The following is a 15,449-nucleotide window of genomic DNA, read 5'->3' on the forward strand; positions in this document are numbered from 1 at the left end:
AATTGCTAATTCCCCAAAGATCACACAGATCAGCAAGAGTCAGTAAGAACTGGAAAAGATGCACAACGGTTTCTCTTAATTTTAAGAGTTCTAGTGACATCTTATACATTAAAAAAAAATAAATGAAAAGTCCCAGAATAAAATTCCACTTTACAAAATAATAATGACACATTCAGTTATGTTTCCTTGGACAAGGAGTGATTCACTATTCTAGCTTAAAGTCATCTTATTTTAAACTACTAAGCTATTACAGATAGCTACCTCTAAAAAGAATATTTTTATGAAGAATAATGGACATATTTAAAAAATAAAATTCCAGAACAAATTTGTACTTCAGGTTTCAATTCTTCAATGCAATACTAGCCAAAAACCCAAGTACTTTTCCAATGCAAATCTCAGTCATGGGATAAAGGTTTACATTACATAACAGAATAATTTCACTTGTTTCTTTACAATTTTACTATATTCACAGCACGGGTAAATCCATCCAAGACTGTAACCTCCTACCTTTCACCTTCCTGTCTTGTCTCTCACTACTTTTCAAACGGTTCTTTCCCCCAAGACACCACAACCAGCTGATCCTAGCCCCTGTTCTCCACCATATCTGTTAAAAACTAATCCTCAAGCTTCTGAACATCCCCACCAAACCACAGGGCTGTTGCACACACAGCCCCTGTGCACAGCATCCTATCACAGCAACTGAAAGAAGGGCAGCTTTAGGGAACATTTGATGCAGTCCTTGAAGTCTTGAACTGGATCAGACTCAAGCTGAATCAAGACTTAAAATTTGGTCAAGTTTCACTAGAGCTTTAAAAAATAGCAATAGAAAAACTTCTGAAAAGAATAACCATCACCAAACTACTTAGTTCTAGCTGAAGCAAAAGAAAAGAGGACCCCATACTGTAAGAGCATAGTTTAGTACAGCTCAGAGGCTGGCTTTGCTGGAGCTGAGGCCCTGTGGAGAAAGGCCAGGCTTGGGGACTTCCCCTGTGAGCATGACCAGATCTCAGAGTGACACTTGTCACTGTGTCACTCGTCAGTGACACAGCCTCCTGAGTCTGCTTGATGCCCAGCAGGCCATGGAAAAGGCCTTTCCTCTTCTAATGAGGCTCATCAGACATCTATCCATCAAGCTTTCATTAGGGTCCTGACTCAGCTCTCACATAGAGCAGTGAAGTACCTTGCTTATTAACTACAGGATAATGGCAGAATTTCATTAGAAAAACATACTGACACTGGCAGTTTGAAAAGAAGGCAGACAGCTTATTGAATAAATACCTCTGCAAAAAAGTGTGATTGGAGCTTTAGCAGAAGGCCTAACAGTGTGCCAGAGAAAAAGCTTCACCTTAAGGAAGAGTTTGCCCTTCATTCTACAAATACATTTGAGGGAGATGATGAATTTAAAAATAGCATCAAGATCTATTGGGAATAATGCTAGAACAACAAGGTAAGCTGAAAGGAAGCAAGGCAGGCTCATTCCCATCCTGAAGCAGTTGAGAGGATGCATGAAGCAAAAGCTTTGCTTTTAATAATTACACTTTCTTATTAACACCAGAGCAAGAAAGAGGTCACTGGAAATGTACTATAGAAAGCTCTACATTTTATATTAAGAATATGGCCCACATACTGCCTAATTTCATAATATGATTTGACAAGTAGCTGCAAACCTTTCGTTTAATGGCTGAAACTTTGAGGCTTTTCATTTAGTAAGAGGACTTATAGTAGAAACTTCAGAGTAACAACACGGTAAAAAGTGTCACTGATTTCCATCATTTCCCAAGACCTCTGCAAACATATGTATCAGATAAAATGACTTGTCTTACACAGACCAACCACACATCCATCATAAAATGGAATTTATTTTGAGAGAGATTTCTGAAATAAAGAGAAGACTGGTATTTAGTAGCCTACATGATTTAATAGAGTGGGCTAGCAGAGCTGAAATATACTAAAGAATCCCCAAAGAGGAAACATGAGCCTAATTTTACATTTCCTCAAAAACATCTCACACATACACAGTGTTTGGTACCTACTAATTTATGTTACAATCACAGCAATTACTTCTGTCATTTCAGAAAATAAGGGGAAGTGGGGAAACAAATGACCTCTTATGGCCACATATTATTACTGAGTTTTATTAATACAAGTTAACAGTTACTTTTACTTGGAGCCTTACTTGCACCAGATCTGCCTCAGCCTCAAATACAGATTTAGAAACCATCCATATTGCTGAATATCAGTGTTCAGGGAATTCATTATGTCTCAAATATCTGAATTTTAGTTTCTCCTGGAAAAGGTTTTCAAGAAACATTTTCTTCAGTAAAAAAGAACAAGCAGCCCATTGTAAACACAATTCAAGTTCCTTCTGTAAACTGTGGATAATTCATGTACCCTAGTAAGTCATGCTTTTAGTTATCAAAGCATAGCTATCAGCTGCGAGATGAGCTCATCCACAAACTTCTACACGTTTGGCTTTATCCTCATTGGTGTCTGGTCTGTTTCTTTTTTTTCCAGAGATTTATGAAGGAAACTCTGTGATCCTTTGTATCATTGTATCTGCATCTCCTGCACTAGCCCAAGGGCAAGAGACGGCAATAGCGCCACCAGAATCCTCTGACAAGCATAAAACCCTTCCCTCACCCCAGTGCTCAGTTGCCACTTAGGAACAGGAAGAATGCAGGCTACACCACTTTGCCTGCAGGGGTGAGTGAATCCTATTTTGTTCATGTACACCACACTTGTAACAAACTTAAAGGAAAAGCGCAAAAAAAAACCCAGAATTGTATTAGATGATCTTTACAATATAGATTTTTCCCCCCTTTCTCCTTATGAACACTGTTCATATTTCTCTAACTTTATAAAATATTTTGTCATAACAAAAATATAATTTCTACTACATGATAGATGTACAATACAAAAATTACTTAGAATGCAACACCAAATTTAAGGTATCCTTAGTCAATTGTGCAGTATACAAATTAGCACTTCATATAAAGAGAAAGCTTACAAAATGCAACTCTCCAGAAGCTTTCTGGTATTACAATTATTTTTATTATCTAGAATTGACTCCATTTGCAATTATGCATAATTCTGTGACTGAGGAAATTACAATCTCAGACTGTCATAAATTTTAATTTTTTTTGTAGCTTAACACTATGACATAGCTCTCACAAAAGATTTGATACCAATATGATGTGACACAACTGAACCAAACCTTAATTTCACTCACAGTGAGAAATCACAGGATTAAGTAACACTGTGCAGTCTTTTAGAAAAGTTTATTGCTTCCAGATGGATGCAAGTTTCCTTTCAGTGCTGATTTTATCTTCTGTACACAGGGTGCCAATGTTACTATAAATATAGTCAAAAGCAGTTATAAAGATAAATTATTAAAATATTGACATAAACAAGCTCATACAATAGCTCCTCTCTACACAAAGTAAGGACAGCTACATTAGAGTGCTGTCAGTCTCACAAATGTTCAATACAATAACACACACACTCTTTTCAGAAATTACAACCCATACATGAACAAGCACAAATTTCCAAGGTACCCACAGAATGATTTTGAATTCCAACTGCGTGCTCTTTGCCCCATGTTGTGTAGTGCCATGTGTTTCCCTGCGTGGTGCCACCAGGACACCCACCTGTGCCTGTGGATCTGCACTGAGCTCAGGGCAGGCTCACTGCATCGAGCAGCAGCACTGGTGCACACACACTGCAACACACCCATGTCAAAGGAAAATTGGAGATAAGAAATATCTTTGAGCTAATTTAAATTTTGGTCCATTGCATCACACACGTATAAAGTCTATCAACAGGTCTACAAAATGTTTCACAGAAAAAATAATTCTAGGGAATATCTGATTAGTCTATAAAAAATTACATATAATACTATTTTGAAAATTAAAATACACTCAAAATTATCAGGTGAAGCCCTTAGAGTTGTTTTAATATTTTATTTTGTTATATCATTTAGAAGTTACATTAATAAATGGTAATGAGTCATTTAATATATTGTTTTCATGAGATTCTCAAAAATCTGGAGATCTCCATTTTGAATTGTGACATAACCAGTGCATAAAATAGGATAAGTTAATTCATTCCAGAGAACATGCAGAATTCATAAAATGCTTTATGAATAAAATGTCAACATTGAGTATAATGAAATTCAAAATTAAGTATAGAGATAACTTGCACTTTTATATCAATCTAAGTTATTATATTAAGTATATATACAGAAACTTACCTATTTTCTGACTGCTTTAAAACAGATCCACTTGTCAAAAAAACCCACCCCAAAATGCTCCACAATGTCTGCTTTCCATCTAGGCATGCACCAAAAACTTCCAACAAACCTCTCCAATGTACTTTAAGCAAGTTCTCTGGCATCTACCACCAACTCCTCCTATCTCCAGTATGGTAACTGCACATGCATGTCACATTTACATATCCATTCCTAATGCTGGTGCTAAGTACTAAAATCAAACAGAAAGATTACTGATTGATATATAATGACAAATAAACAAACAAGCCAGTTTCTGATCGGTCTTCACTGATGAACAAACATGTCAGTTGACAAAGATGCACTTCAAATCTCCCATAATACACATAGATTTTTACTCCCCCAAACTTCTAAATGCTAGCATTACACCAATATGCACAGGGATTACCTCTGAGGCTGAATTAAGTATCTTACTTGCAGATCCTAAAAATTTTACTCACAGCATCACAATCCTGCATGTGGTTGCAGAGTCAGGGAGCAATTCCTATTCAGAGCACCTGCACAGCAACAGAGAGATGCATCTTCAAACTCTTCAGCATGCATTTGCACAGTGTGTTATCGTTACTATTCCATGCATATTTTCTTCTATCACAATATTAAACCTATTTTTTCATTTAAAAGTAAATTTAACAAATATTAGTTCTTACACATATCCAGCCACACATTACAAATCATACAATAATCTTTGACTTAGCCATAATGTGAATTAATGCAAGAAAATTATCACCACCTGCGTTCAAGGAATTATCAGTATTGATATCTTGACACACATCTTTAAGTGGCTGACATAACTAATGGAAATGGATGTTTTATATTAAGGATTTTCTTCTGTGAACATCAGAAATCTTCTCAAATATATTTATGGATGAATAAATATAATTTTTTCATAAATATATTTATGGAAAAATACCATCAAAGCATATTGAAGTTGCACTTTTTCCCTATTCTGAAGCTGATCAAACTAAAACATTTGTCATTGTTTCAGACTCTCATCCTACACAAGTCTAACTGTGTCTTTGGAATTTACCTTCCTTTCTCCACAACAAAAATATATAATAAACCCCAATACTATAATAATTAGAAGCAGTCATGTGAACAATATTTTCAAGGGAATTATGGCTAAGAAATTCAGGTTTCCTATACAGTCTGCTACTGCACTGTAATTCTTAACCAACATTTAATAAAATGAACCCCTTGGTATTTTGTTGGGCAAAGAACATATTTGCTTTAAACTGTATTGTTCCACCAATAAAAAGAAGCACCTTGCAAATGGAAGGCTAGGCAAACTGAATTTCAGATTTTATCATTAAATCTTGCTTGGCACTGCAGACACTGGTGGAATTGCAGACTAGCGATGTGTGTGCTTTTACTGAAAATATCATTTAAATATAATTTAACTGGTTTCTGGTATGTAAGAGCAGCAATACCAGGACAGAGCAAACGTCCATCTGTCCCAGTATCTTATATCAAACCATAGCCATAAGCAGATGCTAAGAGAAGAGAAGGAATAAAGGAAGCATTTATTCTGTTTCCCATTAGTACTTTTCCGTTCCCCACCTGTTTTCATTTGGGACACCCTGAACTGACTGTGGTTTCTACACATTTAAGAGCAGTAAAATGAGGCCTTCCATATCTATCTGAATCCACAAAATCTTTTAGCATTAACAATCCTTTGGCAATAAGTTTTACAGTTCTCTTAGCTATTCATTTGGTTTTCAGCCTGGTTCTGCTCAGCCTTATTAGAAGCACCATATTTCTTATGTTGCAAAACTGCCACCGATTTGGTCCAGACCCCATCTCAAGTACATTCCTTTCAGACCAAAAAGTGCCAGCCTAGTCTGCCACTCTCACCCAGAAGCCATTATGTACCTTTACCCGTTGTCACCCCCGAACCTTCTCCAGTCCCACATCGCCTTTGCGGAGGACACCAGAACTGCACACAGTGTCCAAGATGTGGTTAAATAACTGCTGGTTTATAGAGCATACAAACATCTGCTTTAGCCTCTACTTACATTCTAATTATCCTTACCATAATAATCCTAACAACTGTTTCAGTGACAGATGACATTTTCCACATGACAAACTATAATCATACACATTAGGAATGGTATAGCTACAGCTCCTGATCTTTATTCCAAGCTGATGGCATTCAAGTAAGAGATCGATACACAAATAATCACACTATGTAAAATTATTCCCACTCTTGGACTCACTGTCCTGTTGCCTAGTCAAATCTGAAAACTGCCATGGCTTTAAAGTTGAGCTGTAGGAAAGAACTTACTTTATTGCTGTGCTCCCACATAAAATCAATATTGTTAAATGCTAATGAAAAAAACAGTATCTGCTTTAAGCAAGACAAACATTCGTATACCTATAAATCATTGTAAGTTCAGTACTGAATTTCTGTGTGTACCTTCCCCAAACAGTTTCCATAAAACAAGTGAGACCTAGGGACAAAATTTCAAAACCACCACCTGCTCATTTCCATCATATTTTAAATAATTAACTACTCAGCAAATGCAAATAAAAAAAAAAAAACTCTTATTTAATTTTAACTTGTACTACAGTTAAAAAAAGAAACAAACATTGATCAGCCTGCTAAGCATTGCTTTTCAAACCAACTCCAGTTACTACTAGCCCTGTTTAATGAGTGTGTTGCAGTCAAGTGTCCAAGAAACATTACATTTGACATGAAATACTCAGAGTATTCTTTTTCCTTAAATAAAAACAATATTAAATTAAAAACAGACATCTGTATACAATCCTTTCCCAATCATGGTAACATACAATACACTTAGGTTTACCAGAGAATGTCAGCAGAATCCACAGAATAAAATCACAAATCTGTTCAAAGTTTGATGTTGACATGAGTTACCACCATCTATAGCCATCTAACTGTTAGTGTATTATGCACTGGCACCACAATAATTGTGATCCCTAGCTAATCACCTCACTCCAAGTTAAATTACATAGATGTGACAGAGAAGGCCTTTGGGAAACCCAAAACCATCCAAGTGTGAAATCTTTCAGTACCTTTCTTGACAGAGCATTTTGACAAGTCTCCAAAAGGCCATGCAACAAACAGGAGAGCAGGGAGAGGACTTGGACAGGAGCAATCTCATTTTGAACCGTCTTCGGAACAGTCAACAGATCAGCCAGGCAAGATGTGCTATTTTCACACAGAAACCCAGCAAGTCATCTTGAATTTTTTCCTATTTACTGTTAGCAATTTATTTACAAGAATTTTCACTCCTTAGAATTACATAGGCTTTTTTCAAAAGCCATTTTCATATGTTATTTTTAAGTGAGAATATTTATTCTGTTTCTACTACGCTGTACTAAAACAACAGAGAAAAATATAACTACAAGATAATTTTTAAACTTTTGTCAAATGACAGGAGGGTGATATAACAATAAGCACTTAATTACCCAAACTCAGATCAGTATGTGCAAAACAGCATTATATTTAGTCATAAGGATTTATTGCTGTTACCCTTAACTTGATCATTCACATGTCAAATTTTGTTTTTCCAAGACTGCCTGCACTGTGTAAAGATCTGTTTCCAGGATACCCATAATTGTGCAGTACATAACATCTGTTGCTTTGCATTTTGAGAGCCTCACAAAGAATACTTTCCTATATTCACTTGAGTGTATGGACTGGCAGAACAGATATATTGTCACAGTTCAAATAAACTGACAACTACAGCAACTATTCAGTACTGAAAAGCATCCAACTAACTACCATCTGACGTTGCTCAAACAGGCAACAGCCAGGAAATTCAGAGTTCAGCACTGAATTCTCTTAATGAACTGACCATTTGTTTGAACTTGCAGCACACAGGTGAGAAATAGCCACATGCTGGACTAGAGACACGTGAGTTACACCAAGTCATTGAAAAAATTGTTGTCAGTGATTTAATATATTCCTTTCACAACTAAGTGAGAACCTGGGGAAGGAGGAAGTTCCACCAGATCTAAAACATAAGTGAATTGTGTTTCATCAAATCCCTTACAGGTCAGCTACCAGGCATCAAATCTCACACAAAAATTCGGGCTTATAATTTCAATTTTTTTTATAACATCTGGTTTTACTGTTCAAATCTGCTCTTCAACTAAAGGGGGAAGAGTTCCCAAAATTGCAAGACAAGAGTTCCAAAACTACTTCCCTAGAGAAATAGTTAGAGATGTACCATCCACACCTTTAGTCCACAGACACCAGTATTTTTGAAACAACCTGAACAACTGAAAGAAAGATGTTCTAGTCACTTATTTCAAGTCAGCAGTTTAAAAAGTTAAAAAAAAAAAAATCACAACCTAAAAGTTGACAGCTAATGTCTATGAGACAGGAATCAATTTAGAAAAGGATCCTGGTAAAACACAATTCTATAGCAGTCAGAGAACTAAATGACAAAAAGGTCAAATTTTGAAAGGAAACAGCAGATACCACCACAAAACCAGCAGATGTTCCTAAAGGATCATCTGTACAAAAACATAAGCATATGTGAGAGAAATCCAACACTATCACGAAATCAGTTGGTGTCTAACACAATAGCAGTTCCTTATGGCAATATGGTAATACATGTATCAGATACTCAACACATTATGGTTTTTTGTCTGCACATACTGTTACAACATAAGTCATAAAAACCAGGACCACTGATTTCCTCAAAAGGAAAACATTAGTTCCACAGCCCACAAATGTTAAGGTACACAGACTACTCTGTTCTTCAGGTTCTGTTCTCAGATTTTCAGCCACTTAAGCTTTTTCATAAATTGTCTTAGTAGGATAAAAATACCTTTGGAGAACTGCATGTCCTGAATAAATACTTCCTTCTAAAGGCAGTGCATAATAGAGCCAGATATACCTACATGAAACAGCAAACAAAAAGGGATTTCTTCTATCCAATATCTATTTATTTGGGTTTTACACAATTGCAACAGTGTAAAAAAATGCAATCTATTATTTACCTGCTGCTTCTGTGACATAGATAGTTAACAAGACATTTACAAGGAGAGGAAAATTGTTTCTCTAAGTTTAGTTTTATTGATTCTAACAAGAGCAGATAGACTTCCCTGCTTTTATTTCTTTGTTTGCAACTGCAGAAAAAAAAATCATTTTCATGCATCTTCCAATTAATTACACTTAAAAGTTAAGATAAGCAGGCAACATTTGATGCAATAGAAAAAGACAAAGGTGTATAATAGAGGGTACAGATTCAGGGATGATATGGTAAAATGACAATCAAAGAAAGAATACAAGAGCATCCAGGATCCGAAAGAGGGGCTAAAAAAATCAGTGTTTCTGAAGGGCCAAAAACCAGGATAATTAAGAAACTGCATATCCCTACTTAAATAAGGGATTTGACTGCATATTCTTTAATAATTTAAAAAGAACAATAATTTACACTGAGAAAGGGACTCAGTGTTACAGCACCATTGTGGATATGACAATATTACTAGTATGGGCATCAAAAATTGGTTAGAATACCAACTTCTTTTTTAACATACACCTTTGGATTCTCTCCATCATGCTCTATAAGCCGGACCATCAATTGACTCTTGCACACCTTTGCCCAAAAGGCATAGTCAAGAGTGAACTGTGAACAAGATAATTACGGAACCTTGATACCTTTTTTAAAAAATAATTCACATTCTATTCCTCATTACCTCATGATGTCTCCTCTAACTCTCCAATGATTCCCCACCCTGTATCACACACCCCCCTCACAGGACAGCACCACCCTGCATGTCTCCCTGTCTGCCCAGCAACAGCCCCAGTGTCCCCTCCATTCACTCACAGCCCTCCCACACGCACAGGGCGCTGCCCCAAACCCCCTACACTCTCACAACACATCAGCTCACCCCCACCACAGCACTCCTGACTGCCCCTGATCCCCACCTCTCTCCCTGCAATCCCCTGCTCAGCAGCCAAAGCCCAGCACCAGCCATGCCTGGCTCATTCCTGGTGTGCCAACTGGCCCATGATGCACAACGTGCTGTGCCAAGCACCCAGCCAGGCACCAGCCTCGCTCCCCAGGCAGGCAGAGGAGAGGAATAAAGCAAAGCACAGCCTTATCTCTAATAACAGGACATGGCAAAGACCTAATTATTACACAGTGATACAAGAGAAACAAAGGAAAAAAACCCAACCACAAAAGCAAAACCCATCACCTTTATCCAAGCCTAAAACTTGCTGAGTTTATGGCCTACAAGAGCTTTAAGATTACACAAACCACAAATTCATCGACAGAAGTTTTGCATTAAACAGGCCATAAAGAAGGTTTACTTTCCATGAAAGCTAAATGAATCCTGTTATTTCAAATTCCCATAGCATCAGAATACAACTCACTAACACAAGCAGAACTTAATGTGTATGCAAACCTGAACACACAAATACAATTTTCAAGAACTAGCATAGAAACATTTTTCCTGGAACAAAGATTTAAATATCTGATCTCTCTCTTTGGAGGTAGAGAATTAAAGTACATATAAAAGGCCCTATTAGGTATCCAGAGGATGTTAGCCCTTTTCAATGTAAGCAAGGAGGTGGATAAATGTGTGAAATACAAGAAAGAACAGAAAGAATGAAACAACCTAAGTTGTGCCACAAACACATGAACTGATCTTCTGATAAAGGAAAACAAAAAAACAGATGGACAGTCAAGATATTATGTTCAAAAGTCCCCTGAAATAAAGAACAAATTTTAAGACTTCTTTAATTAGTGTATCCTATTTCCATAAATACTTTTCAATTTCCACAATAAATTGTAGATTAGTAAATTATTCTGCAGCTTTATGCAGCATTTTTCTAAAACACATTAATTTTACAGACTTCCTGGAAAAAGATTTGAGTGCCTTGCAAGTTCAGATACCATAGGATTGTTTAAAACTGCATGCTTTCTTCCTTCAATTTCCATCTTAAAATGTATATATGTATATAAAATGTCATATATTAATGTGGCACATGAACACCTCACTTTCAGTTACACTTCATATTTTTATGTCTCTCTCTCAAAAATAGTTTTTCTGTTTGGATAACAGATAAGGCACTTAGAGAAAATATGTTCTCTACATGTCAGAAGTAGAATCAAAAGCCTTGAGTTCAGTCCTCTTGGAACTCCAGTAATTCACATTTTGTAACAGCCAGTTTCCATTTCCATTATTCCTGACTGACCGATAGACTGACAGATGTCTTACTTTAGAGATCCCAAACAGACCATTGGTATCTATTTCAGCCACATCTGTTCCTAAATAGCCTTGGCAACAGGCCACTATGCACTCGGAATTAATTTTAAGTCCTTTATTGCTGACTCTTTCACTGTTGAAATACATCAGTGATTCTTTTTCCTTATTGCTGCACTTACATAGAATATCTGTAAATCTATATTTTAGATTAATAGCAACAAGAACTATAGCATACTATAGATAAGAATAGTATACTTAATATATTGATTAGTTTAAATTCATTATAAAAAGATACATTTTTTATTTTTGTTTTATTAACTGTGAAATATATATTCAACAGTACATTAGCCTCTAGATTGCTCCAATATCTTATTTTCTTGTTCCTTAATTAATTTAGAAATTATGTTCAATTACCTATACTTAAAAAGCAAGTTTTATCCAAATTATTAGTATTATTATCCAAATAGTCAGCTCAGCCCACAAGCTGTCAGTCAGAGAATAACTTCATATTCAGTTTAGTACAGGACACACACACAAAAAAATTACACTCAAAGTTTTTCAGGAAGATCAAAATCCTCCAGGCTTCACATACTGGTAAAGCACTGGACAATTGCCAGCTTTGTTACACTTCCTACCTGACAGAAATCTCTGAAAAATTGAAATTATTGTAAATCAGGAAACTCTGTGACAAATTTTGAAAACATGCCGGAGGCTTTAAAAATTATCAGAATTAAAGTCTTTATTTAACAACAAAAACCCCATATGCATAAAGAGGATACAAATTCTGGGAACTTAGAAAAATCACATATAATATTCAAATCTGTACTTAAGATAGTTTTCTCTGCTATAATTTTGAAGCAGCACTCATGAGAACCTCCACAGTTCAGGGCTAGAATATCAATACGGAAGTCTTGCCTTTTTCTTAATTTTCATGATTATAGCATAGGAATGACACATAGAAAGAGGCTAGATAAAAAAACTACTAACTACTGCCTGTGAGCTCTGTGTCTCATTGGGGCACCAGTGCACTGTTAAAAGCAAGCAATCAGCTATGGGTCAAGGGGTTCTGCCTCCAGGGAGAACAGGCTCAGCTGAGCTGCACGCCCAGGCTGGAGCTGCAGCCTTTCCAAGGGGGCCCTGAGCTGTGCCTCACACTTGTTCACATTTCCACCTGACACATTCACTCCCTCAGGCTCCACACCCAGTCACCTGCCCAAGACTCACTTCTGCCATAAGCTTTCTTGTAACAAATAACACACAGAATTCATAATAGGTCATGCTAATTTCAGAGGTAGGAACTTTGCTGTAGAGTGAACAGCAAAGGAAGCCATCAAAAGTCATCAGCAAGAATGGGGAGCCAAAAAGCTCTTGGGACAGGTGCTGCAGAGCTCCAGGACAGAGTAAAGAAGGAAGCCCTCCTGATAATCAGGCTGCCTAGAGCCTGCCGGGAACAGCACAGTGACATGACTGGGCCCAGGCACAGCAGATGTCCCCTGCCTGGGGACTTTGAGCTGCAGCTTTGAGCTCTGGTGGAATCTGGAGGAGCCAAGGCTGCACAAACTACCACATGTAAGAACAAACAACCAGAACTGCAGAGCTGTGGATGACAAACAACAACTTCAGCAAGACAGGAATTCATCTGGAGAACTATGGGGGATGGGAGGTTAGGAAAAAGGGAACAAAGCAATCACCTTATAGTTCTCTGATTTTGACAGACTGTAGCAATTGCCATAGAAGAAACACCTTTTCCTAAAATAGGAAGAATTGCTACGTATGAATCCAAGCAAGAGACATTCAGCAGCACTTGCAAAGCGTGAAGACCTGGCTTGACCTCTTAGAGCCTCAGGCAAACTACATTAGGAAGCTTTTGGGTTGGAGAGAACGTGCATAAGCCAAATCCCAGTGGAAAGACTTGTCCAGAGAGCCTTTAGCCATCTCTGAACACTCCACTGCTGTACTTATCTACGAATGAGACCCTACCACAGATGGCTCCTCCCAGCACCAGTACAAAACACCCCAGGGTAAGTGCTGCTGGGAGCCAAGAATGAGGGAAAGAAAAAACATTCAAGCTCCAGAATCTGTGTTTGACTGCTGCAACTGCAGCCTCTCAAAAATGAAACTATTCAGCAGCTCAATGCCACATAGTATAAAACCATATTACTAGAAAAGAAGTTTCAGCATATATTTAATACATGTGCAGTGAAAGCCCAAGTCCTGATAAAATTGGCAGCAGTTTGCCAGTGCTGCTTTCCACAGGACTCCTGAAGTCCCGCCATCTGCTACAGGTCTGACTCTGTAGTCATAATGACGCACTGCATACGTCATTATCTCTCAGGAGCTATGAAAAGTTTCTGATGTCTATTAAAGTAGCAACTGAGAGGGATGAATTTTTCCTAGGACAACAAAGAAACCAAACTAGCCAAACAAAACAAAAAAGCCAAAAACACACAAATCCCAAACCACAGAATATACTCCCCATCTCTGGAAGCATGGAGCAATATATACCAAAATTTATTCTTCCTGTCTGAACCTTAATATCCTTCAGTGATGACAATTACAAGACAATTACAGACCCTAGTTCCTGATATATGGCAATTTAACCTACATTAAAGGAGGCAGAACATAAAGTGACACTCATATTAGAGCTCTACACACAGAACTAAATAATTAATAAATCACACTACAGATCACATACACAGAGACCTGTAGATAGTCCCAAATGAGAAGGAAGAGAGCCTCCAGCACTAGCAGCATTACATAAGGCACCCAGACTGGCTCCCCAAGAGGAAGGGCTGTGTCCCACACCGGGTGTGGGGGTGATCAGAACTCAGTGGCCCAGCTGAAAAGCAAGTATTTCAGTGTGAGTGCAGCACTGCATTAACACGGTTACACTGTGCAGAGCAGAGGAGTCAGCAGCAGGGCGTGACTGTGTATTTGTTCAGTTTCCATAGCTCTGGTATCCCAACATTAAATGAACCATAATGACTTTGCCTGCAAGCATCTGGCTACTTCTTTGCTTCTCTAAATGCGGACTCTATGGCTATGAGATCTTACCTACAGGAACTTTTAAGTTCTGTCCAATACACTTCTAAAATAAACATGGTATTTTAAGCCTGGACAAGCTAACCATGGCATCCCGGAAGGCAAACACACTGCCTGGAAACTGCATTCCTGAATACAACTTTGATTTCTCTTTCTTGTAAACACTGGGAGGTCACTGAAATAAACAAGGACGTTTAGGAGTGTGTACGCAGTTTTACCACTACCTATGTTTTCACAATTTCTAGGAGAAAAATACCTATTTGGATACGTTCAAGCAGCATTCCTTTGCTTCTTAAACTTTTGTATATAATTTGTTTCACTTGATCAAATCCTGTAACCACACTGAACGCCACAGAGCAACAACGACCTGCAACAGAAGCCTCATGACAAAACTCAGGCACATTCTGCAAAACCATACTCTCCTCCGTGTGCTCTAGTTTATGTACCTGCCAAAGAGTATAAGCTGGGAAAAGTTGATGCCGCAGAAACAAAATCCAATCCTCTTACTGCTCTGCCTGGGGCTAAAGAGGCCATAAAAACATGCTCTCTGCCTTCTGTCCCTTTCGTATGACCCACCAAGAAGACACTTGCCAGAGAGAGCTGGTTCAGGTACAAGACACTCAAAGCGTTATAAACAATTTCTTTTTCTTTTTAGTCAGCAAAGTAACCTCGCAGGGAAGAGAGGTGCCCGATAGCACTGCCTTTAAGCACTTCACAGCAATCCCGGGTTAGGGTGCCTCTGTCCCCTGCTGCCCGGAGAGCCCCGGCCGCCTCTCCCCGCGGGCACCCAGCTGGCCCCGGGCGCACCGCACGCCCCGGCCCGGGGCGGACACCCCTGGCCCGCCCTGCCCCGTCCCACCTGTGGGGCTCTCGGGCAGGATGGGGCTCCAGCGGAGCCGCCGGGCGCTCAGAACCACGTCGCAGCTCCTCTTGC

General features: G+C 38.2%; 2 protein-coding genes across 2 annotated transcripts in view; both read right to left on the bottom strand.

The window, feature by feature from the left end:
- CERKL (ceramide kinase like) overlaps window positions 1–15,443 on the bottom strand; it is a 51,404-nt gene extending 35,961 nt beyond the window's left edge. Inside the window, exon 1 of the mRNA XM_031056863.1 lies at window positions 15,375–15,443. The gene's annotated coding sequence lies outside the window, so the exon portion shown is untranslated. The remainder of the gene's footprint in view (window positions 1–15,374) is intronic.
- NEUROD1 (neuronal differentiation 1) overlaps window positions 15,244–15,449 on the bottom strand; it is a 10,402-nt gene continuing 10,196 nt past the window's right edge. Inside the window, exon 2 of the mRNA XM_031058576.1 lies at window positions 15,244–15,444. Within this exon, the coding sequence (XP_030914436.1) occupies window positions 15,244–15,444 (201 nt within the window). The remainder of the gene's footprint in view (window positions 15,445–15,449) is intronic.

The sequence above is a fragment of the Geospiza fortis genome, unplaced genomic scaffold (genome assembly GCF_000277835.1).
Source record: "Geospiza fortis unplaced genomic scaffold, GeoFor_1.0 scaffold112, whole genome shotgun sequence".
NCBI lineage: Eukaryota > Metazoa > Chordata > Aves > Passeriformes > Thraupidae > Geospiza > Geospiza fortis.